The 24,851-nt window shown below is 35.8% G+C and overlaps 2 protein-coding genes and 1 long non-coding RNA gene across 4 annotated transcripts in view; 1 reads left to right on the forward strand and 2 right to left on the reverse strand.

Annotated features, from left to right (window-relative positions):
• The window catches only part of LOC105338153 (contactin-like), a 32,522-nt gene that overhangs the window by 2,320 nt on the left and 5,351 nt on the right, over positions 1-24,851 (reverse strand). Inside the window, exons 10-22 of the mRNA XM_066083373.1 lie at positions 22,736-22,926; positions 14,622-14,888; positions 10,602-10,901; positions 10,111-10,274; positions 9,491-9,614; positions 8,137-8,307; positions 5,322-5,459; positions 4,160-4,254; positions 2,313-2,411; positions 1,957-2,107; positions 1,564-1,685; positions 1,136-1,325; positions 181-296 (exon numbers count right to left, since the gene is read on the reverse strand). Of these exons, the coding sequence (XP_065939445.1) occupies positions 181-296; positions 1,136-1,325; positions 1,564-1,685; positions 1,957-2,107; positions 2,313-2,411; positions 4,160-4,254; positions 5,322-5,459; positions 8,137-8,307; positions 9,491-9,614; positions 10,111-10,274; positions 10,602-10,901; positions 14,622-14,888; positions 22,736-22,926 (2,128 nt within the window). The remainder of the gene's footprint in view (positions 1-180; positions 297-1,135; positions 1,326-1,563; positions 1,686-1,956; positions 2,108-2,312; positions 2,412-4,159; positions 4,255-5,321; positions 5,460-8,136; positions 8,308-9,490; positions 9,615-10,110; positions 10,275-10,601; positions 10,902-14,621; positions 14,889-22,735; positions 22,927-24,851) is intronic.
• On the forward strand, positions 11,527-14,301 carry LOC117682662 (tripartite motif-containing protein 2-like). 2 transcript variants are annotated; one of them, XM_034450723.2, is made up of 2 exons: positions 11,527-11,643; positions 11,878-14,301. In XM_034450723.2, exon 2 carries the CDS (start codon positions 11,934-11,936, stop codon positions 14,157-14,159), a length of 2,226 nt encoding a protein of 741 aa, XP_034306614.2. In that variant the 5' UTR covers positions 11,527-11,643; positions 11,878-11,933; the 3' UTR covers positions 14,160-14,301. The 2 variants fall into 2 exon arrangements, with proteins under 2 accessions (XP_034306614.2, XP_065938592.1); XM_066082520.1 differs by having other exon boundaries at positions 11,548-11,643; positions 11,929-14,301.
• LOC136274827 (uncharacterized) lies at positions 15,066-20,108 on the reverse strand. The gene is made up of 3 exons (XR_010713241.1): positions 19,829-20,108; positions 18,428-19,316; positions 15,066-16,062 (listed from the first exon to the last, which is right to left on the reverse strand). It is a non-coding gene; the product is annotated as an uncharacterized lncRNA (long non-coding RNA).

A 24,851-nucleotide genomic window follows, 5' to 3' on the forward strand; every position in this document is an offset into this window, starting at 1 on the left:
GAAATATAATCTTTACCAATTTGCAACTTATTTCCACTGCAACTAGGCCATTTTGTCTGGCCGTACAGATTGCCATTTTAGAAAATATTCACTATAAGAACCCTGAGTAACTAACAACCTCTACAAACCAATTTGTCTGGTTTTGCTGGCAACTAGTTTGGAAGCGTTCACTGCACTTGCCTTGTATCCTTGGAGTGGTTCCTCTTCTACTTGGGTGGAGACTCCACGGAAACTGACCATCACCGAGTCAGAACTGTAGGAGTGGACATGCACTTCTGTGGGGTACATCCTGGGGGCTAAGATAATGAATTCTATCACTAATCTACACAACAAACCAAATACAACAATTTTACAAGACAAGAATTGTCAACGTGACAGGAAACCAGGTTTTCTTTGTGTGAACAGTATCTATAATCAATTTGTCAACCACTACCTATCTCAAGAAACGGGGTACTTCATATGCAATATTTTGCAAAAATATGACGTTCAACAGCTGGTATTTTTCATAAATTATCAGAAATAAAAATCCTAGCAATATACACATCTATGATATATGTCCAATTGATTTGCAAAAGAACAAGTTCCTATCTTGAGAACCGTAGGAGTAGTTATCCGTTCAATAAGGGTAGACTACCCTTTTAGCAGCCGCCGCCAGGAATTCTCCTTTGAAAAACTCAGTAAAAAATTTATCTTAAAGATAAAAAGAGTTTTGTTTTTTCATTTTTTTCATAAAATTGTGAAAGCTAATCAGCATCATCATAAAATATGACTTGAAAGCTGCATGCATTACAAGAAAATAAATATTTATTCAAAATTCTCCAAAACTCGAAGATCAAGTTAAAAATTTATGTATGATTATGTACATGTACAAGGGTACATCCTACTTTCATCCCTCCAGAATGTTTTCTGTATGTACTTCTCAATCCAATCCTTCTGAAGATTTATCATGAGTACATCTTACCCTTCTGAATACTTCAATGGGTACTTCTCATCTCTTCTGAGTATTTTATGTGACCCCGTCTGCCCAGTATCAGTAAGTACTTTACAATCTTACCTCTTCTAAACATTTTCAGTTGGTAGGCCTTATTATTCTTACTTTTACTGCACAGTATCTGTAGGTACTTCACAGTCTTACCTCTTCTAAATGTTTTCTGTGGGTACTTCTCACTCTTCTGTCCGTTGCCTGCGTCGTTGTACACCTGTACAGAGACATAGTACCAGGTGTCGGGCAGCAGACCAATGACCAGGGCCTGCTCTATTTGTCCATTGAAGCTGGCCTGAGTGGCCTGGTTCTCGTCCTCACCATACCGCAACCAGTAGTTTACCTGGATAGATGAGACAGGTCATACATGTAACTATTCATGTATTGCAGCATTGATGCAGATAATAAGACAAAGAGTTTAACATTATTCAGAAAAATGAATAATTCTTAAAGTTATCAGTAAACTACATATATGCTTAACTATGGGTGTAAAAGAAAAAATTTGGACTCCTGAAATTTGAAAAAGCATATGATTAGTGAATCCTTTACATATATGGTAAAAATAGTGGACAATCATTTACCTTGTATCCCCGGAGTCTGCCTTTCATACTGTCCCTGGTGTTGGGGACCGGGGTCCAGTGAACCATGAGGGCGGTGCTATTGTAGGCCTCCACCCACACCATGTTGGGGACAGCCACCGGAACTGAAAAATAGTGACTGAAGAATAAATTCATTTTGAGTACAAGGAGAAAAACCATCAATAATGATGAAATACACACTGAATAAATTAGATAATTTATCAGTAAATAATATATCAAAAATCCAACTTCATGAATCAATAATGCATTTAGATTGTGTCATTTTATTAGAAATATTTTAATAGCAAAAAATCCTTGTAGGATGGCTATATCTTGAAATATGACAAATCATCTCTAAGCCATTAATATAAAATCATGGCTTTGTAATGTACTGACTGTCATCAGCTGATTGGATGTACTGTATGGGGGAGGACCTCCCCACCCCGAACATGTTGTAGGCCGTCACTCGAACCTCATACTGGACGTAGTACTGGTTCCTCCCAGGAATAGTGGTCACAAACTCGCTCACATTACCAGGCAGGAATTCCTGTAAGACAATGTTACATAAACAGCTGTCATTTTCCTCTTACATGTAACATGAAATACTAGTACAGCATACAGGTCATTTTTCTCTTAACATATTATTAAAATATTGTATACTGGGTTATTTTCGCCCTGTGTTAATCAACTCACACAAGTATTCATGAATATGAATGAAACCACAATAATAAAGATATAACACAGTCCTTTACCTTTTCCCAAGAATTCTCTGTGCGTACATCCTGTCGGGGTAATCTCCACTCCACAATATATCCTATCCCCCACCCATGCTGGTCCTTTGGGGGTAGGGGCTATGACCAAAAAAAAGACATTGACATACTGAGAAATATATAGAGTTATACACCCCAATCAAGATGACAGCAGCTTTTTTTTCAACTAGATATTTTAAAATAATATTCTTAAGATTTATTTTAAAGCAATATGAGCTGCATTTTTTAAGTTGAAATTTTTTTTTTACTAAAATGTTTTTTTTTTTACTAAAATGACAAAAATATCATTGTTTTAAATTTCTGTTAGCCATATTTTTGTGGAAAAGGCTGTTAAGAAGCCTTATTTGGAGCAAAATTAAATCATTGTTGTCCTGTACAAAATTTGATTTGCTATATATTCCTTAGAAAAGAAATCTTTCCTTTGATAAAGATTAATGATTTTTTCAAATCTTATTTATCATAAAAGTTTACGTTATATGCAGACTTATCATAGTAGCAGGTTTTTGCAGCAAAATAAAATTATAAAAAATACAGCTCATATTGCTTTAAATAAGAACAGTTGAAGATATAGGGTAAAAACATGTACATAATAATGAATAAGACAATCTCTTCATCAAGAATTTTGTTGCATGGAAAAAAAATACAAATCTTAGGATCAATACTCCATCAAAATTTTGTGTTAAAATAAACTTACTGTGGAATAATTAAAATTTGTTGTGCCTAATTTTTGTGGATTCCTTAAAATCAACAGGTTTGTGGGGACCTAGTTTCGTAAATTCTTTTATACCTTTAAAAGGAAGTATGACTTTTTAAGGTACCTCACTACACCTGCACTTATACTTTTTGAGACACTATGTCACAAGATGGCAATTTAAATGTTTTGTTCAACTGTATATATCGTTCGATTGGGTTGCATATCATCGTAGCTCAGTGGCTAAAGTATTGGGCTTCTGAACTGCAGATCATAAGTTCGAATCTGCCTGGAGCTTTTGTTCATGTTAACTGAATTCAATTTTTGAAAATGTAATTTTTCATCCAAAATTGCACATTTTTTTGCCTCAATAAATACTTCTTATCCATTATGATATCTATCATAACCAAGTAATTTTCTGCTGATTTGAGAAAATATTTCACTGTGTAGTGAGCCACCTTAACCTTAAATTATTTATTCATGGAGGATGTTAATTCGTGGATTTAAAGGTATCCATGAATTTCAAGAAAATTGAGCCATCAAGAAATTCAATAATTCCACAGTACATTAATTGCAAAAATCAGGTAATTTGGAGTATATAATGTAGATTCCTTATTTTAAACAAGTACTTAATCCCGCAATTCAACTGCTTTGCATCAAATCGCGAGAGTATAAAATCGGGAAACGCCAAATTACTGTGAAATCATTAGATTTCGTTGTGGCTTAATTTTCGTGGAATTCGTGGATACCTCTCATCCACAAACTACATGTAACATCCTCCTCAAATTAATAAAAAAGTAACATTTCCTCTTGTAGATACAAGAGAACACAAGAAATTACGTCCCAACGACCTGTAAAATTAAAGCAATCCTCGAAAATTGGCCCCCACGAAATTTAATGATTCCACAGTATTTTCATAATTTCAAATAGTTTACATCTGGCCAAAAAATAAAAGCGAGATTTTTAAAATCCGCAAGGTGGCTTCTCGCAATTTTATGCAGATATTAATTCCTCGTGTTAAATAAAGAATTAACAGTAACTGTATTAAGATTTAGCCAAGGAAATATCCCGAACATGGAGATAAGTAAAATTGTCAGCCTTGAACATGCATCATTAAAAGAGATCTTTGAGTACTTACCTCCCATACAATGTGAAGACTGCCCACTTTTCCTTTCCCTCTTCTTACATTTGCTGGAGCTTTAGAAGGGGCAGCTCCTGGGATTGGGTACTCATCTACAACACCAATGTTTTTACTGATGAAATATTTATATCATCTCATTCTTTTTATAAAAATGAATTATGGTGGTATTGGACATCTTTAAAAAAAAAAAAGATGAAGGTACATCATATCAAAAATAACATATATAACTCAGTAACCACTTTTTTGAAATGTTCAAATGATGAAAAATCGCACAATATTTGACCTTAAAAGTCAAAAGCCAAGCAAATTTTGGACTCATGACATGCTTTTTCGTAGCTGATGCTTTTTTCCAAATGCACTTTATTGTAAGACATTAATATTTTGAAAATGAAATAAAAAATAATGTAATGAACATGTTATAAAATGTTCAACATTTTGGCAGATTTCAATTCTAATTTTGATAAAAATGGAATGTCACAATATTGGGATTGCTATTTAAAGTTGCTTGGTCCGATTTTATATCAAATTTTATGCACGCTTTTAAACGATGGCTATGCTTAGTATATGTATAATAATAGACATTGCAGTAGTTTTACCCGTCAATTATGCCAAATTTCAATGAAGAAAAATACGTACAAAATTTGCTAACAAAACAAACAACATTAAAAGGTACCTCGTTATTTCGCCTCATGTTAAATTTCACCCCTGACGACGAGACGGGTATAGTTGTATTACGAATTTGACATCGCTTTAAATAAAGGTCTAAATGATCAGACAAATTACAAATAAACATGTGTACGTTTTGTTCGCCAATATTTCTAAAGTCTGCTTTCTTTACAATCGATGCTTAGCATGCGGATTGAATAACCCCAATCATTCGGTGGATGAAACCAAGCGGTACCTTTTCTAAACATTCCCGTGATGCATTTTGGTTTGTTTTTTCGTTTGCCCAAAGAGAAATTATTTTTATTTACTTTGAATATTTCTAAAGGAGATTGATTCTGCTGGTGTAAATAGGAGAAAGTCCATAACTTTCTAAGATAAATGATTTGTATGAAAAAAAATTTGATACTGTAATTACAAAAAAATCGGACCAAGCAGCTTTATCTAAAATCACAAAACAAAGGTTGACAGCAATGGTAATGTTGTATTATCTCACATGAAGGGGCACTTGTTGGTCCAGCTCCGTAGATGTTGATGGCTAGGACCTTGAATCGATAGGAGGACCCAGGACTCAGGTGCAGGACCTTAACGGACCTCAAAGTTCCCTCCACTGTAACCGAATTCAGAGGAATATCTGAAATCACACATCGGCACTATATTAGATAAGAGAATGAAACAAAATCTTTCAGAACATTCATGTCTTAACTACCATTATTACGGGCCGCCGGAAGGCGGTCCGTTATTTGATACACATTTAAATATTGTTACTGCGTTTCTGCGGGATAGTTCTTTTTTAATAGCGAGCTCCATAGACAACGTGTACGAGCGGAGAAAATTCGAGTTGAAATCTGCACATTGTTCAAAGAAATTTTTATGAGGCCACGTGAAAAAGTTCTACATATCCCAATAATCCTTTGCGGTGCATAGCAACATGGTGGAACAGGAAGCGTTTCTACGGAAAATTCTTACCTGTAAATCGCATACATCATTTTCATTTAACAATAAAAAATCCTTTTAAAAACATTAAAGTAAACAACACATACGCTTATCTAAAAAGCTGTACCTATCTGAACTTTTGCTGACATATGACGTCATTTCCTTCCCCGAATTTGTCCGACAATTTACGAAAACTGTCGAGCGCAAAAGTTAAGTATGACGTCACAGTGATCTCGGGCTATATAATTTCAGAGGTGGATCAAGCATCTGTACTGGATGTAACGTGTAGAAAGTACTTAGTATCAGTGTTAACGGTGACTCTTTGGCTGATTAGTTTTGTTTTGATAATTTTTTTGCTTAGTAAATACACATGAAAGTTCCATGCTAAATTTACTGTCATATTGATCCAAACATATATGCATACGTTAGGTAGGTGACAAACAATTATTAAAAAAGAAAAGAAAAAAGAAAAGTCCAATCATTATTAGATCTACGTGCAGCCACGTTATTTTGTAATGAATGAATAAAAGAAAAAAAATTAACTGTTAAAATATCTACATGTATTTGTTATAGTTGCATTTGTGGTCAAACCTTTAAATAATATTGGATAACACACTAAAAAAGGGTGAGGGCACATGTCTACAACGCTTATAAAGCGTACAAAAATTAAAAAGATTAAAAACAAAATTGATGTCACAGAGGAAAATAATTAAAACACAGATAACAACAAGGAACAAAATGAGAAATAACACAGACACACAATTTATTGTTTACTGATTTTAATGATCATTATTAAAAGGTAAAGGAATGATAAAGCATAATTGTATTAACATTAAAAATAACCAAACGGCTTTGTGTTTATCTAAATATTTTAATACGTCTGTTTAACATTTTATTAATGCTCATTGGTAGCTTGTTTAAGTGTAAAAGCCTAGGAAGGGACCATTGGAATAAAAGTTTAATAACTTTGGGTTCCTTACGGCGGTAAAAGTTTTCAAACAAAGCCCAAGTTTTTTGGTTAGGGCAAGTCCACGGGTTGCATTTAACAATGATGACAGATGTGTGGTTCCTTCTGCGCTCGCCCCAACGGTCACACCGTAAAACATATTAGAATTAATATTATGAATATTCAATATTTTTATGAATTAAAAGTAAATTTGCATGTTGAAATATGTTTTATGCCTTTTAAAAAATTTCACATATTTTTTGTTTTACTCGTAAATGAAAAATAGGTCATACTTAGTAGATTGTCGTGTTTGGCGCGTTTTTATCGAGACTATAATCTATTCGGAAAATTCCGGAGTTCTTCATTCTTTTCAAAACAATGCATCGGGCATTCGGCACACCTCGGCAGATTCTTACCTCATCTAAGTAGGATACCGGAATCGGCCGAGGTGCGCCGAATGTGCATCGGGATCGGTATGCGGGACATACTAAAGACCTGAATACTAAAGACCTGAATATCATTAAATTTTATATAACTGATATATTTGAATTTCTATGTGCCGTGTCAAATAAAATGACTTTGTGTGTGTATTTTTTATATTTCCATGTAAAATGTGGTAGAAAATAAGTTAAACATGAAATGACATCCATATCAATTACTTACGCAAAAATATGACAGAAATGAAAATTTGAATTGACTGGAAAATTTAAACTAATCAATTTCTATTTTATCATGTGGTCCCTTGAAATCATATAAACTAATGCATTAAGTTTTCATTCAATACAATGCAAAAAAAAAAAGGGTTTAAAATACATAATCTCCAAGAGAAAAATGATGAGTTGAACTTTGTATTGTACAAATCAATGTGTTTTCCATTACTTCATACTATGGCCATGATCAAACAATTAATACTGTTAGAAATGCTTACAGTAACGAACTCGATTCTTTATGATAATAGTAAAATGTTAAACTTCAAAACAAGTTGCTGAAAGTATATTTATATTTACCATAAAAATTAGTACAACCAACTTTTATTTTCTTCTTTGTGGTGTGTTTTTATGTAAACAACCAATGATTCATACAACAATTATATTTTTTGCGGCCCATTTGACGCTTGCGTCAAGATGATTTCTTGTTATGTTTGATCTAACTTTGAAACAGAGACCCAGAAGATAATGTGCTATAATTTTTTTAAGAACCTTACAAACAAAAGAATCTGAACAACATGGGTCATTTCCCTAACCTCCTCTCCACACATTTTTTCACCAAGGGACGTTGCAAAAAGTGACATAAAACAGACTGGCGTTCATTATATAAAGAACAGCTGTGAAAATCTTTACTGACTGATGACACTGACTTTACAGCTATATTCAAATGCAGGATCTTAATGCCCCATTACTTTTAATAAATACTGAAAGTTTTCACTCACTCATTATCATGTTCCATTTGCTCTCAGAGTAATTTGACTTGGTGAATATGGAGTAAGCCTGCACTGGTCTCCCATGAGTGGCCCCATCTTGCCATGCAAGGTGAATAATGTATGGATCAATGGATGATTGTCTCTTGACACCATGGACACCAAAGGGCTCACCAGGGGGTCCTAGCAAAAATTAAATACAAGTTTAAGAAGAAAAAATTCACTTGGTGTAATTTATTCTCATTTTACAGAAGGAAGACAGCTGATGCAGACAGAAAAAAAAATATAATCTGTAACCATTAAAGTCTTTGTCGATGATCTTTCTCATATTTTTTTATTCTAATAAACATCTGAAAATGCAAGTCACATAGACTGAAAATAAACAAGAAGAGCTGTCAGAGGATCAATTAATAATTGGTGCTGTCTTCACCTTCAAATGAAATTGTTTTCTTGACATAAGGGGATAATGATATTCAATATCTAGGATTGACAGCATGACTGATAATATAACAAGTCTATGAATCTTGACATTAAGTAAAATAAACATAAATTGAAAGCAGAAGGACAGCCAACAATTTAGGATATCAACAAGATTTCACGATCAAATTGGCAAATCATCCCTTCATGGCTACAAATTGACAGTCACAATCAATGATTGTTTGATTAACTTAGAGCTGACAGTATGACTGACAAAATGACAGTCTAAAAACCTTGATGTCACCTAAACTGACAGCATGATAACAATATGACGTTCAATGAACCTTGACCATATCTAGAACTGATAGCATGACTGACAATATGCTAGTCTATGAACCTTGACCATTTCTAGAACTAACAGCAAGACTGACAATATGCCAGTGTATGAACCTTGACCATATCTAGAACTGATAGCGAGACTGACAATACGCCAGTCTATGAACCTTGACCATATCTAGAACTGACAGCAAGACTGACAATATGCCAGTCTATGAACCTTGATATTACTTAGAACTGACAATATGACTGACAATATTCCAGTCTATGAACCTTGATATTACTTAGAACTGACAATATGCCTGACATTTCTGACATTATGACAGTCTGAATCTTGATATCACCTAAAACTGACAGCATGATTAACATGCAACATCAAAGTCTATGAACCTTGGCATAACCTAGAACTGATAGAAATATGGACAATGTGACTTTCTAATAATCTTGACATTACCTAGGACTGACAAAATGACTGACAATATGAAAGTTTGAATCTAACTTGACATAAACTAGACCTGATAGCATGATTCACAATATGACAGTCTTTGAATCTTGACATTACCTAGCTGATAGCAGTATTGATAATATGACAGTATATAAACCTTGGCATTACCTAGAACTGACAGTGTAGCTGACGTACTGACAAAGTCTAGCTGGGTAGAGGCCGTACAGGTGTACACTCCAGCATGTCTGAATTGTGTCATCACTATATATAGATCACCAGTGAAAGGACTCCTCTGTTCAAGATAATAAACGTAATGTAAACATTACCAATGGTAAATGCAATGGAATTTTCCACATCATTTTAAGGCGACTGGGTGGTCAACAAATTAACCATCAGATCTACCTTATATTTAAAGATATGATTTGTTCAGCTGAAAACTATTACTTAGGACAGAAAAAAATCCTTAAATTTTATATTTATATTTCGGCATTTTCCTACATTTTTTATAAAGAGGTCTTCTTTTAAAGAAGATAGCTACAGTCTAAAAATGGCCACGACCATGGAGGAGTCACGAGTTTGTAATCAAGAGAAATAAAATCAAGAGGAAGTGATTACTTCATATAAAGCACTATGTCAAGATTGTTGTCTGTACATGGTATGATTTTTGAAGAAATATTGTTTAAATAATAATTTATTCAGTTTTATGTCATTGACAAAATTTGAACACTGTAATATAAGGACATGAAATATGGGTATGGGAAAGATTTGTGCACAGTTCTATTTAGTACCATCTTAAAGTTGTTATCCTGCTCAGGATCTATACTTTGGTCGTTAAAGGACCAGGTATAGACGAGTTCTAGACCGGGGCTGTAGGAAGCTCGACAGCACAGCAGGGCTGTTCCATTCACCACCACTGTAACAGTTGAGGGCCGCTCCACCATTACTGTCCTACCTAAATATATGTACATCATAATTTGTATTTTACAGAGTTTAAATTGAATTGTCGACATAAAATTAATTTCATGTACATATACATTCACAAATTATTCTCTTCAAATTGAAAAATTGTTTAAATATATAATGAAGGGATAACAGCTACTTACCTATTATCTGCATGATGAGAAGAGAATTAGGAGACTGAAGAAAAAAGATGAGCAGAGAGAGAAAGAGAGAGGTGGACAGACAGAGAGAGAGAGAGAGGGGGGTGGGGCAATTTAAAGAAGGAGCAGCAAGATATTAGAAAGAAGGAAGTCAATAGGATAAGAAATGAGAGAAATACCTAGCACTGTCAGCTCAGTGGAGCTCTGTACTGTCCCATGTATATTGACAGCCTTACAGGTGTACAAGCCCTGGTCTGTGTAGCTCAGGTTAACAATCCTCAGGTGACCACTGGTCAGTGACTGAAGGTGGGCAGGTGTCCCTTCCTGTCCACTATCACCTGGAATCACCTGTCCCTCATACAGCCAGGTGATGTTGGGGCTGGGCGCAGCCTCCGGATGGCACAGGATGGTCACAGATCCCCCCAGTGATCCAATGGTGGTGGATTCCAGTGGTCTCTTTTTAAAGGAGGGAGGGAAAGCTGTTGCGAAAAAAATGAATCTTTGATAAAATAGTAACTCTTTAAGAGATGAATGATTTAAACAACAAGCAGTTTACATTCTGCGACTTCTTTTTTAAAAAGTTTTACATTTAAGTAAATAAAAGTTAAAATCATAATAATTCATTTGCAATAAATTTCAAATTTTCCATGTTCACAAATAGAAATGTGCTTTTAACACTTTAAATTATTATTTTTGTGGGCTAATTTTCTTTAAATTTTTTCATTGTTTTAAATTCATTATACTGTAATAGTTTTAAATGAGATCAGATGTAAGGCTTTTCAATATTTAGACTTAAGGAATTTCAGAATATTCATTCTGACTCTAAAATATCTTAGCCACCAACTGGCTATATGAAATTAAAATTCAAAAACAGAAAAAAAACATTTCGTAATATATAACAATGATGACACAAAATTTTCCAATATGAAAGTAAAATTTGTGGTCCAATTAGCATGCAATGAAATGGGTCATGGACATTTCACTAAGTATTGGACACTGAGAGCACTGATGCATAGTGTACAGGTGAGATAATTTACCTATGGTTTGACAGGTGTGTTGTCTTACCTGCACACAGGTAACATATCCAACTAATTTGAATTCGCAAAAATTTCCTTTCACGGAACAATACACCAGAAGAAACATTCATAACAATTCGTCTAATACACAGGCATGTTGTGATCGGATGAAATTTGTTTTTAAATAATAGGATTTTGAAATCAGGTATGGAAATCATTTATTTTCCTTGATATTTCTACTCTATCATTGTATTATTATATATATTATGTAGTATAAATACATGCAAAATGTTCAACAGAAAATTATTGAAATCTTTAAAACTTCTTATTCAAGTACTGTATTATTTTGCCTGTTAACATTGTGGTTTACCTATTTTAATTCTAACAAACAATAACATTATGATAAGATTTCAAACATCACGTTATTTTTATACTGCAGCTTTAACTTCAAGAGATCAATCTTTCTCCCAACTGTGTTCATTTAAAATAGAGAGTATGGACCACACCATACCACAGGAACACTCAATGTCACAAGAAGTCAAGACATGCGAGATCTGTGCCGCCGCCCAGCTCCAGATATTTTGCAACAACTGTCAAATCAGCTTGTGTGGTAAGTGTGACACAGAGCACAGAAAAGGAAGGCTGTGTAGTTTACATGACAAAGTGCTGTTCCCGGACCTAAACAAACTGCTGTTTCCTAGATGTACCATCCATCAAGATCAGACCTGTCATTCCTACTGTAAACAATGCGACATTCCCGTCTGCAATAAATGCAAGACCCAGACTCACCATGATCACCATGAGCTGATAGAGATGTCTCACTTTGTCAGTACGAAACTCAATGAGATTAAGGCCGAGATAGAAGAGCTGCTGAAAAAAGTCATCCCCTGGTGTAGACAAACTAAAGCAGACACTGCTTCCAAACTCTCCATGACTGAAGTCAAATACGACCAGATGATCCATGAATTGGAGATTCATCGGAAAATCTGGCATCAGGAAGTAGACGGTATATTCAACAGTGTCATGATGAAAATTCGCAGCGAGAAGGAGAAAAGCCTCAGAGAACTACAAAACCATCAGTCTGATCTTGCCCAGATTTACAATGTTATGTACCAAACAGTTCAAGAGGACAGAGACATATTGATGTCAAAGGAGGCTGCCATAATAGCTGCCCACAAGTCTAGATTGATGGACTGCTCACAATTTAAGACTGGTCCCGACATCAAAATTCCAATACTAAGGACAAAAACAAACAAAGGGAGGGAACTCTCTTTACAGCTGGAAAACATTGAAGCCTCCCTAACTCAGAATTCATGTGTTAGTAACATGATGGAGAGCATCTCAAATGAAACTTTACCAAAAGATTGTATATGTACCAGTATCACCAATTCAACATCAAATGAAAATGTGCCATCAATACCATTATGTGCCCTTTCTGCACCAAATGGAAGACCAGTAGCAAAATCTTATAGTAAGGTAGCGGATAGCATTGCTAAGGCAACGGAAAAATTTTTGCTGATTAAGCAAGGTGATAAATCAAGTCTTCAAAGAAAAATCAAAGAGGAATCTACATTTACATGTCCTAGTTCTCTAGGTCCATCACAAGTGATGTCAAGAACTCTAGATCTGCACCCCACAGAGAACATGGCTTGTTCGGCTGTGAAAACGATGGAGGTCAGTGTCATAGAAAATACTACAAGAGATAGGTCAAAGTCTTTGGACCACTCTAAACTAAATCCAGTAGAAGAGTTAACAAAGACAATACTAGTAGCCCACCGCACTAAAGCAGAACAGAAATCTTTGACAGAAAGATTTTCAGCTATTCCTTTGACAAATGGGCAGCTGTTAAAAAAAGCTAGAGTGATATCTAGTTTTTCAACAGGACTAGAGAATCTGACTGCAGTAGCTTGCTACGGAAATCGAGAGGCGTGGATTTGCGGAGAAACCAAGGTCATAAAGCGACTTGACATCCAAGGCTTCCAGAAGAATGCACTGCTTGCCACATGTAAATATTTCCCAGGAGACATTGCAGTGACAAGAAATGGTGAACTGATCTACAGCAATGTCAACGCTAGGACAGTTACTGTTGTCAGGGAGGAGAAAACAGAAATACTGGTACAGGTCACAAAAGGCTGGCACCCTTGTAAACTCTGTTGTACATCATCTGGAGATATTCTCGTCGCGATGTTCACGTCTGACGACAAAAATCACAAAATTGTTCGATACCACGAGGGAAAAATCATCCAAGAGATCGAAAAAGTTGTCAACTATGAGAATCCCCTGTTCCAAGAAGGGAGACATCCAGTTTACATCACTGAAAATACAAATGGGGATATTTGTGCAGCAGATCTGAATGCAGAGATGGTGGTTGTGGTCGACAATAGAGGAAAGGAAAAGTTTCGATACAACGGAACAGCTGCAAAGAGAGCCAAGCCTTTTGTACCTGGACCAATCATGACAGACTCCTCTGGACACATCATTGTAAGTGATCAGATTAATGACTGCCTCCATATCTTGGACAAGAATGGACAGTTCCTGGGCTGTATTGGTGATTGCGGGCTAGACCAGCCCACAGGGCTCAGTGTGGACAAGGAGGGAAGGTTATGGGTCGGGTCATACAATACTGGGAATGTGAAGGTCATTGAATACTTGAAGCCAAGAAAAAGTGGGCCTTCACAGGAACAAAGCCTAAAGTTTCTGCATTTTAATGACAAAAACTGAGCAAACCTTAAAATCAATGAGAATCTGTGATATTGATATTGCATATCCATGGATGAAACAAAAACAATTCTTTTTCTTTATCATTAATGGTAAAACAACAGTTGTAAATTTATGCATTAATTTCTCTAATAAACACATATTATCAGGACAAATTGTTAACATTGAATGTTCTCAATAGGGGTATGCTTAAGTCATCGAACTAGGAACTTAGAGCTTTAGTTATGTGGTTTCATCAATATTCGTTGAATACTAATTTTCGCGGATTTCGTTGTTAAGTTGATCAACAAAATTTAATGTTAAATTTTAATGTGCAATTTTTATTAATATTTTGTATTAATAGGGTCATTGGCCTCAAATTTATGTACCCTTGAAACTATGATTTTTTATTTTTCCACCAAAATTGATACCCTTGAGAATTAATCAAACCACAGTATTTGAGAGGAGAGAGACAGAGAGACTCACACAACACCCTGAGTTGGGCGGTACTGGTCACCACACCATGTCTGTTGCTGGCCATACACTGGTACATCCCAGCCTGACCCTCCCCAAGCCTGGGAATTGTGAGGGTGTTTCCTGTGATAGCAAGGTCACTGTCCCCTGACAACAGCTGACCGTTCCGGTACCAGGTGTAGGTGGGTCGGGGAATCCCAAATGCCTGACATCTCCAGACCAGTTCAGATTCTCTGTCTGCGTGCTGGTCCCTCAGGGGAACTGTGAACACTGGTTTTGCTGTAAGTTTGAGATATTTAAACACTGAAGTAATCCAACAGGTTATGGTAAATTTGGAAAATTTGTATTCAAGTTTCAATTTTATGAGTGAGTTATACTTACCAGTCATTATATACGTAAGGATATCTTTCCCGTATAAACGTTCGTAACTCGCGGGCAAGCGTTTTAAAGAATAAGATTCAAGCGCTTTAAAGACTGAGATCACCTCTCAGACGCTTGCCCAAATCAGTTCATATAGGCAGGCAACAAAACGTTCCCAACCTACATGATAAAACACCTTCACCCCTTAAAAAATTTTCTTTTGGGTGGGAGGTGGGAAAGTTGACTGGTAAGTATAACTCACTCATAAAATTGAAACTTGAATACAAATTTTCCAATTTTATTTCGTTCGTTATACTTACCAGTCATTATATACGTAAGGATAAATTAGATTCTAAAGCAATCTAACTAAATGGAGGAAAAGAAAATTTTTTCTTACCTCAAAACTTTAAAGAAATTCCGGTATTTCTCCCAATACCATCTAGTAGTCTTCATATATACACTATATACACAATCACGAAGAAATATTTCTTCATGCAACTCGCCGGAGATGATCTCCTTTAAACACGTTGTTTCTATTTACACAGAACAAAATACAATACATGTACTACGTTTGTTTCACTTATTTACAGCACATCTAAGAACTGGAACACAGTCATCTACATCCCTCAAATAAAATTTACAAAAAGTAGATTCTTTACTCCAATCTGCTGCTTCTATAATTGATTTAACTGAAGCACCATTAAATAAAGCCCATGAAGGTCCTAAGGCTCTTGTACTATGTCCTTTAACATTTGATTTTTTCTGATTTTCATAAGCCATATGAATAGTCTGAACAATCCATTTTGATATAGTCTGTGAAGATACTGGTTGATGTGGTTCAAGTAAACTCAAAAATAACTTGTTGCTGTCTTTAAGTTTTTCTCTAAAAACCTCAGTTTTTTTCAAATAGAAATAAAGGCATCTCTTTGGATCCAATAATTTATTTTCTGGAAACGCAGGAACAAATATCTTTGTTCCATAATGATTAGGTCGATCTTGTTTTGCCAAACCTTGTCTAATGAAAGTTACTCCCTTTTTCTGAATATTGACCCATCCTTCTCCAAGTTTGAGAGCTTGTAGATCACTGCATCTCCTGAAAGTAGTAATTGCTATTAAAAAAATTGTTTTGAAAGTCAAATGTTTCAAAGATGCCTTAGCAATGGGTTCAAAAGGTGTACTTTGTAACATCTGTAGAACTTTAGGCAAGTCCCACTCAGGAACTAACTTAACTTTAGGTGGTCTAGAGTTAAACACCCCTTTCAAGAGTCTAATGATATATGGATGTTGACCTACTGAAATTTTCCCCACTGGTGGTAAAACTGATGACAACATTGATCTATACCCTGCAATGGTTCTATACTGAAGACCTTTAGCATAAAGATCGGTCAAAAAACTAGCTACTTGTACTAGAGATGCTGAATAGGGATCAATTTTCCTTGCACTACACCAGCTATTAAATTGTTTGAATTTGCAAGTATAATCTTTTTGGGTGCCTGATCTCCAACTTGCTGCAAGTAAGGTTCTAGTGTCTTTAGAAAAACCCTTTTCTTTGAAGCCTCTGTTGATAGAAGCCATGCAGTTAACTGTAGTACTTCTACATTTGGATGGAAAATTTTTGTGTTTGGTTGTTGAAGTAACTGTGGGCAATTTGGAAGTTTCAATGGCACAGCTATTAAAAGTTGAAGTAGTTCTGTGTACCAAGGCCTTCTTGGCCAGAATGGAGCTATCAGGATTACCTGACAATTGTATTGTCTGATATGTTGAAGAACTTTGGGGATCAAACACATTGGGGGATATGCATAGAGAAACATCCCTTCCCAAGGAATTGTCAGAGCATCTAGTGCATAGGCTTGATTGTGAGGATACCATGTACAAAATATTTGAGTTTGACGATTGTGAACTGATGCAAACATGTCTATCAATGGATGTCCCCACATTTGAAAAATTGTCTGAACTATTTCTTTGTTCAACATCCATTCTGTTTGTCTGATCTTGACCCTGCTCAAATGATCTGCTAAAACATTCAACTTCCCAGCTATATGTGCAGCCTTCAATTTGATATTTTGACTTATTGCCCAATTCCAAAGATCCCAAGTTTGGTAACAAAGACGAGGAGATTTTGTTCCCCCTTGTTTGTTTATGTACTGAACTACTGTTGTGTTGTCGCATCTGATCAACACTGTTTTGTTTTGAATTTGTCTTTGAAAGTGTTTCAAAGTCAAAAATACTGCTTCCATCTCTAGACAGTTGATATGCCATTTCTGGTGACAACTGTCCCATGATCCTTGAACTATCTGATTGTTGAGATGACCCCCATACCCTGTTAGAGATGCATCTGTAGTTATGGTCATTCCTATTTCTTCCAGTTGCAGAGATTTGCCCCTGGAAATGTTTGCTGTATTTAACCACCACTGTAGGTGTAATTTGAGATGTTGTGTAATAGGAATTACTTTCTCCAAATCTAATGAACTTGGTTTCCAAAAACTTAGAAGGTGTAATTGTACTGGTCTCATATAAAGACGAGCATTGGGAATTAGATCTATGCAAGAGGAAACTATTCCTAACCATTGCAGAAGATCTCTGGCTGTTTTCTGACCCTTCATTAACATTTTGGTTGTGTGTACCAAATTTATCAATCTGTCTTGAGATGGAAGAACTATTTTTTGTTTGAACAGAAACAAAGCTCCCAGATAAACAATTGATTGACAGGGGTCTAGACAAGATTTCTTTTTGTTGATTATGAAACCTAGTGAAACCAGAAGATTCAAGCATATCTCTCGATCTTGAATTAAATTTTCTTTGCATTGGTTTACTACCAACCAATCGTCCAAATACACTACTAGGCGAATATTGCGTGTTCTCAGATAAGCAGCTACTACTGATACTATTTTGGTGAACACTCTTGGTGCTGATGTTGGACCAAAACATAGCGTTTTCCATTGGTAACACTGATTTTGTACACAAAACCTTAAAAATTTTCGGTGTTTTAGAAAAATTGGTATGTGTAAATAAGCATCTGTTAGATCGATTGATATTGCCCAATCCATTGGTTTCACTACATTCAAAACTTTGTTCAATGTGTCCATTTTGAAATGTTGTTTCTTGAGATACCGGTTGAGAGGTCTCAAATTTATTATGGGTCTCATTTTTCCGCATTTCTTTGGTACAAGGAAAAATGTACTGTAAAAACCTGACAGCTTCTCTTGTTGTGGTACAATTTCTATTGCATTTTTGCTTAATAATTCTTCTACCTCTTTTAACAAAACATTTATTTGTGCAGTTGCAATTGAAGTTTTTTTCACCCCCATAAACATAGGTTTTTGGAGAAATTCTAGTTTGTACCCTTCTTTGATTACTGACAAGACCCATTCGTCCTGAGTAATTTGATTCCAAATTTCCCTGAAAAATTTTAGACGACCTCCAACGGGTATCTCGGGAAACATTGCTAGCATGTTTACCTGTTCCAGATTCCAGTCATTTACTTGTCTTCTTTGGGATTCGAAAGGAATTCATTCTGTCAACAGATGTGGCCGCTGAAGTGGCTCTAGAATTGTCATCCCTTTGTTTGTAATCATAAGATCGTCGATTGAAATTTGATCTTTGAAATGTTTGTCCTCTATTATGGACAACAGATGTTTTTGGTCTCTTGAAAATTCCTGAATTTTCACTTGTAGTTTCTGGAAATTTTCTCTTTTGATTTCTTTCATTCCATTCTGGAATTAAATCTTTGATAGAGTCTTTCTGTTCTTTTCGTTCTTTGAGTTTTTCCTCTAACTTTTTACCAAAAACACCATCATTTGTCAGCGGCAGACTTATAATTTTACTATGGATGTCTTTTAAAGTGACTAAACCAGTGTCTTGAGCTGCTGCTTTCCTTCTTATCAAATGATGAAGAGCTCCAGTTCTGCCCATCTGATCTATAGCTTTTGTGGACATGCAGAAAAATATCTTTGATTGACTGTACTGTATCAACGTCTTGACTAGAAATAGAGTTTAACAAAGTTCCAAGAGCTTGTTGCATTTATGCTATGGCAATGATACCCATACGGGCAGCTATCTGTCCTTGATAAGCTAAAGTTTCAATGCTCTTTAAAGGTTGTGTAACTAAGTTTCTATTTTTACCCCAACCTTTATTAGCCTTGCTTCCATGCTTTTTCCGAAGCATTGGTTCTAAAATATCATCCAAGCTTGGTACTTGAAGAAAATCTGAAGAATCTTTGTGTACAGGAAAACACTGTCTGTATTCATCTCTGTAAGCTGTTAACTTCTCTGGATCAGATGATCTCCATGACTTCATCAAGATTTCTTCTTGTGCCTTGTCTAAACAAAGACCTACTTTTTCTTCCGCTGTAGAAGAAACATTTCCAAAAATGTCATTCAGAGAAGTTTTTGTTTGACTAGAATCTGTGTTCTTATTCAGCAAATTCTGAAAACGATTATTATTAGAGTCTATTCTCATCTGATTCTGATCAGACTCTAACAGAAAATTTCTTTCCAAATCGTCAGATAGAGACACTTCGTCATCTCCCAATAATTCTCGTACTTCTCTAGTACTTGGGGCGAGAGATATCTGATCGTCCAAAGTAGGCACACTAACTGTCCTTTCAATACGGACGTCGCTCTCTAATGGAATAATAGGACGCATTCCCTCGGAATCGTCGTTATTCGTTTGCCTGAGTACAGGTCTCCGCGTGGCTACACCACCGGTATCCCGACACATAGGCACTGAATCGTCGTGAGCCTCATTAGACTCATCGGCATTTGTAAACACGTTGTTAGATAAAGTCTGTATACTTTCTCTAATGAAATTCATCATTGTGTCTAATTTGTCATTAAATTTATTTTCTAAAGCCTCAAACCTTTTGTCTGTTGCTTCTTTTTTGGCCGAACTTTTCTTTGAAGCTCGTGCACCTCTCGTACGAGACGCCATTATGGGTTCGCTATTTTGGCATTCAGAACCCGAGTTTAATTCTTCGGGTATCTCTGACTCTTCCATGTATGCCTAACTCAGTTATATCTTACATAGAAGAGAGAAAAAAAAATAAATCTCCGATAGAGAGAGAGATACTAAAACCGAACGTTCTTGTTGCACGCCGAAAGATGAACTGATTTGGGCAAGCGTCTGAGAGGTGATCTCAGTCTTTAAAGCGCTTGAATCTTATTCTTTAAAACGCTTGCCCGCGAGTTACGAACGTTTATACGGGAAAGATATCCTTACGTATATAATGACTGGTAAGTATAACGAACGAAATAAAATTTTGTATTTTCTATCAAGAAATCTAGTTTCTGTTTTATGTACAACAGGCCATGGAATTAGCCTAAGGACATTGGTAAACAAGACATCTTCAAGACTAGTGATACCCTGCTACATCTACTACAGTCGACACTCTACCATTATACAGTTACTGTACATTGGCTACTGACACACTACAATTATACACTACTGACCCTCTATGTTTATACATTGACTACTGACCCTCTATGGTTATACATTGACTACTGACACTCTATGTTTATACATTGACTACTGACACTCTATGGTTATATATTGACTGCTGACCCTCTATGGTTATACATTGACTACTGACACTCTTTGGTTATACATTGACTACTGACCCTCTATGGTTATACATTGACTACTGACCCTCTATGGTTATACATTGACTACTGACCCTCTATGGTTATACAATGACTACTGACCCTCTATGTTTATACATTGACTACTGACACTCTATGGTTATACAATGACTACTGACCCTCAATGGTTATACAATGACTACTGACACTCTATGATTATATATTGACTACTGACACTCTATGGTTATACACTGACTACTGACCCTCTATGATTATACATTGACTACTGACCCTCTATGAATATACATTGACTACTGATCCTCTATAGTAATACACTGACTACTGACCCTTTATGGTTATACACTGACTACTGACACTCTATGGTTATATATTGACTACTGACACTCTATGGTGATACATTGACTACTGACCCTTTATGGTTATACATTGACTACTGACCCTCATGGTTATACATTGACTACTGACCCTCTATGGTTATACAATGACTACTGACCCTCTATGGTTATACATTGACTCCTTACCCTCTATGGTTATACAATGACTACTGACCCTCTATGGTTACGCATTGACTAATGATCCTCTACAGTGAAACATTACATTGACTACTGACACTCTATGGTTATATAATTAATTGCCTCCTGACACTCTACAGCGAAACATTACTTTGTTTTGACACTCTAAGGTTATATATTACATTGACTACTGACTATCTACAGTGAAACATCACATTGACTACTGACACTCTAAGGTTATATTTTACATTGACTACTGCAAATCTACAGTGAAACATCACATTGACTACTGACACTCTAAGGTTATATATTACATTGACTACTGACTATCTACAGTGAAACATCACATTGACTACTGACACTCTAAGGTTATATATTACATTGACTACTTACAATCTACAGTGAAACATCACATTGACTACTGACACTTTAAGGTTATATATTACATTGACTACTTACAATCTACAGTGAAACATCACATTGACTACTGATACTCCATGGTTATATATTATATTGACTACTGACAATCTACAGTGAACATCACATTGACTACTGATACTCCATGGTTATATATTATATTGACTACTGACCCTCTATGGTTATATATTACTTTTGAATCATTAGAATTCGTGGTGGCTCAATTTTGGTGGTATTTGTAGGTAGCCCTTTCCCACGAATTTACATCCCCAATGAAAAAAATTTAGAAAGAGTATTCTTTCTAACTAAAAGTGAAAACTGACGCACCCATGAAATTAAATCTCCACGAATAAGTAAAAAAAAACAACTATCCACGAAAATTGGCTTCCACAATTTAAATGATTCCACAGTAAATTGCCTCCTGACACTACAGTGAAACATTAAATAGACTACTGACTCTCTACAGTGAAACATTACATTGACTACAGACCCTCTACAGTGAAACATTACATACACTACAGACTCTCTACAGTGAAACATTACATTGACTACTGAGACTCTACAGTGAAACATTACATTGACTTCTGACACTCTACAGTGACACATTACATTGTCTACAGACCCTCTACAGTGAAACATTACATTGACTACTGAGACTCTACAGTGAAACATCAAATTGACTACAGACCCTCTACAGTGAAACATTACATTGACTACTGACACTCTACAGTGAAACATCAAATTGACTACAGACCTTCTACAGTGAAACATTACATTGACTACTGAGACTCTACAGTGAAACATTACATTGACTACTGACACTCTACAGTGAAACATCAAATTGACTACAGACCTTCTACAGTGAAACATTACATTGACTACAGACCCTCTAAAGTGAAACATTACATTGAATACTCAGACTCTACAGTGAAACATTACAATGACTACAGACCCTATACAGTGAAACATTTCATTGACTACTGACACTCTACAGTGAAACATTACATTGACTACACAGACTCTACAGTGAAACATTACATAGACTACTGACACTCTACAGTGAAACATTACATTGACTACTCAGACTCTACAGTGAAACATTTCAATGACTACAGACCCTATACAGTGAAACATTACATTGACTACTGACACTCTACAGTCAAACATAACATAGACTACTGACACCCTATGGTTTCACATTAACTACTGACACTATACGATTATGCATTGACTACTGACCCTCGATGGCGAGATGGAAGGTTTTCTGGTCCCTGGTTCCTGACCGTCGACTTGAGCACACACAGGTGTACACCCCGGCATCCTGAAGAGTTACCCCCACGATGGTCAACACACGGTCACTGTCTGTAAACCTGACCCTGGTCCCTGGATCTCTAAGGGTCGGGAGAAACCACTGGTACACTAGAGGTCCACTGACAAGCAAAACCAAGCTCACAAAAATTTGATTAAATTATGATATCATAACAGACCCTGAAACGTGCTACTACAACTCTAAATAAACTGTGCCGTTCCCTGCACGAAACGAACCGTACCGTTCATAAAGCGAATGGTAACGTTCACAAAACTAACTGTATCATTCACAAAGTGAATCGCACTGTTCACAAAGCTTACCAAACTGAACCATGAAGCTGGTGTAATAGCACGTTTTAGGGTCTGTTATAACCATTATAAACAAGAAAGACTAATTAAAAGGATCACTGTCCAAAAAATGTTTTAAAAATTTTGATCAAAACTATATCCTTGGGAATCTTAAAATCCTGCTGCCAATTTAGGTTTAAAAAGAAAACCTAATCTAAATTAAACAAATATGGCTTTTGTGAATAATAATGGGAAAGGTAAAACCAACATTTGTAAAGTGGACTTTATTCCCTCAATGAAATGAAATGAAAACTAGAGGTACTGTGAGCAAGCTCACAATTGATACCCCCTGCTAAGAAAAAAATCATAACGCGTGTATTTTTGCTATTATAGAAAATATTGGATGAATCTATTTCACTGACCATTTTCTATAAATAACAACTGCTCTATTTTTTAAAACTGTAAATGCTAATAGGAGAAAACGAATTAATTTCTATCCTTTGATTCTATTTTATTTAAAGTTAACTTTTAATGCATGAGGACATTTGCATCCTTCCTTTAACAACCATGACTCAAATCAAACTCGAATCAAACGAAATCCACATGTCAAGGAGCCATTTAATATTTAAATATTTTGAATTATTGGTATACTGAGCCCGATTTTTCCGAAAAAAAAATGTCCACACATTTTTTTTTCCAAATAAAAATTTCATCAGGGCAGGCCATTTTCAGAGAGACTGGGATGAAAATCTAAAAATAATTGTATGTGGCCTGAGAAGAGCAAGCTTTGTGTCAAATTTTAGCTTCTCATATTTCCATTAATACAAGAAATGACACAGACAAAATTTAGCATTTTCGAAACAATGATCTTTAACTTCCTCAATTGATCTTGGGTCAAGGTCATGACACACCCTTACGCCATAAGCAATATTTGTGTGAAGTATGAACATTCAATGCTTCTCCATAAGGAAGATATGGACGGGACACAAATTTTTGGATTTTTTCTGCAAGTGACCTTGACCTTGCACGAATGACCTTGGGTCATGGTCATGACACACCCTTAGGTCATAAGCAATCTTTGTGTGAAATAAGAACTTCCAATAATGCTCCATAAGAAATAATGGTGCGGAAATGAATTATACATTTTTTCTGCCAGTGACCTTGACCTTGCACGAATGACCATGGGTCAAGGTCATTACACACCCTTAGGTCGTAAGCAATCTTTGTGTGAAGTTAGAAATTCCAATGTCAATGTTTCTCTATAAGAAAGATATGGACCGGTCACAAATTTTGCATTTTTTCTGCCAGTGACCTTGACCCTGCCCGAATGACCTTAGGTCATGGTCATGACATACTCTTAGGTCATAAGCAATCTTTGTGTGAAGTAAGAACCTCCAATGTTTCTCCATAAGAAAGATATGGACTGGACACGAATTTTGCATTTTTTTTGCAAGTGACCTTGACCTTACCTGAATGACCTTGGGTCAAGGTCATGACACACCCTCAGGTCATAAGCAATCTTTGTGTGAAGTAAGAACTGCCAATGTTTCTCCATATGGACCGGACCAGATTGCACAGACAGACGGACGAACAGACAAGGTGATTCCTATATACCTCCCCAAACTTTGTTTGCGGGGGGTATAATAAATTTTATCTCTAAACACAGGAGTTTTTAACAGAACTTTAAACAACAGAACATTAAAATTGTATATCATTGACTGTTTTTCTACGAATCGATTTTAATAGTTAAATGAACTAA

Source organism: Magallana gigas, chromosome 4 (assembly GCF_963853765.1).
Source record: "Magallana gigas chromosome 4, xbMagGiga1.1, whole genome shotgun sequence".
Taxonomy (NCBI): Eukaryota; Metazoa; Mollusca; class Bivalvia; order Ostreida; family Ostreidae; genus Magallana; species Magallana gigas.

Excerpts from the sequence above, each read along its gene's own strand:
- LOC117682662 (XM_034450723.2), top strand. The coding sequence starts at position 11,934 with ATGGACCACACCATACCACAGGAACACTCAATGTCACAAGAAGTCAAG.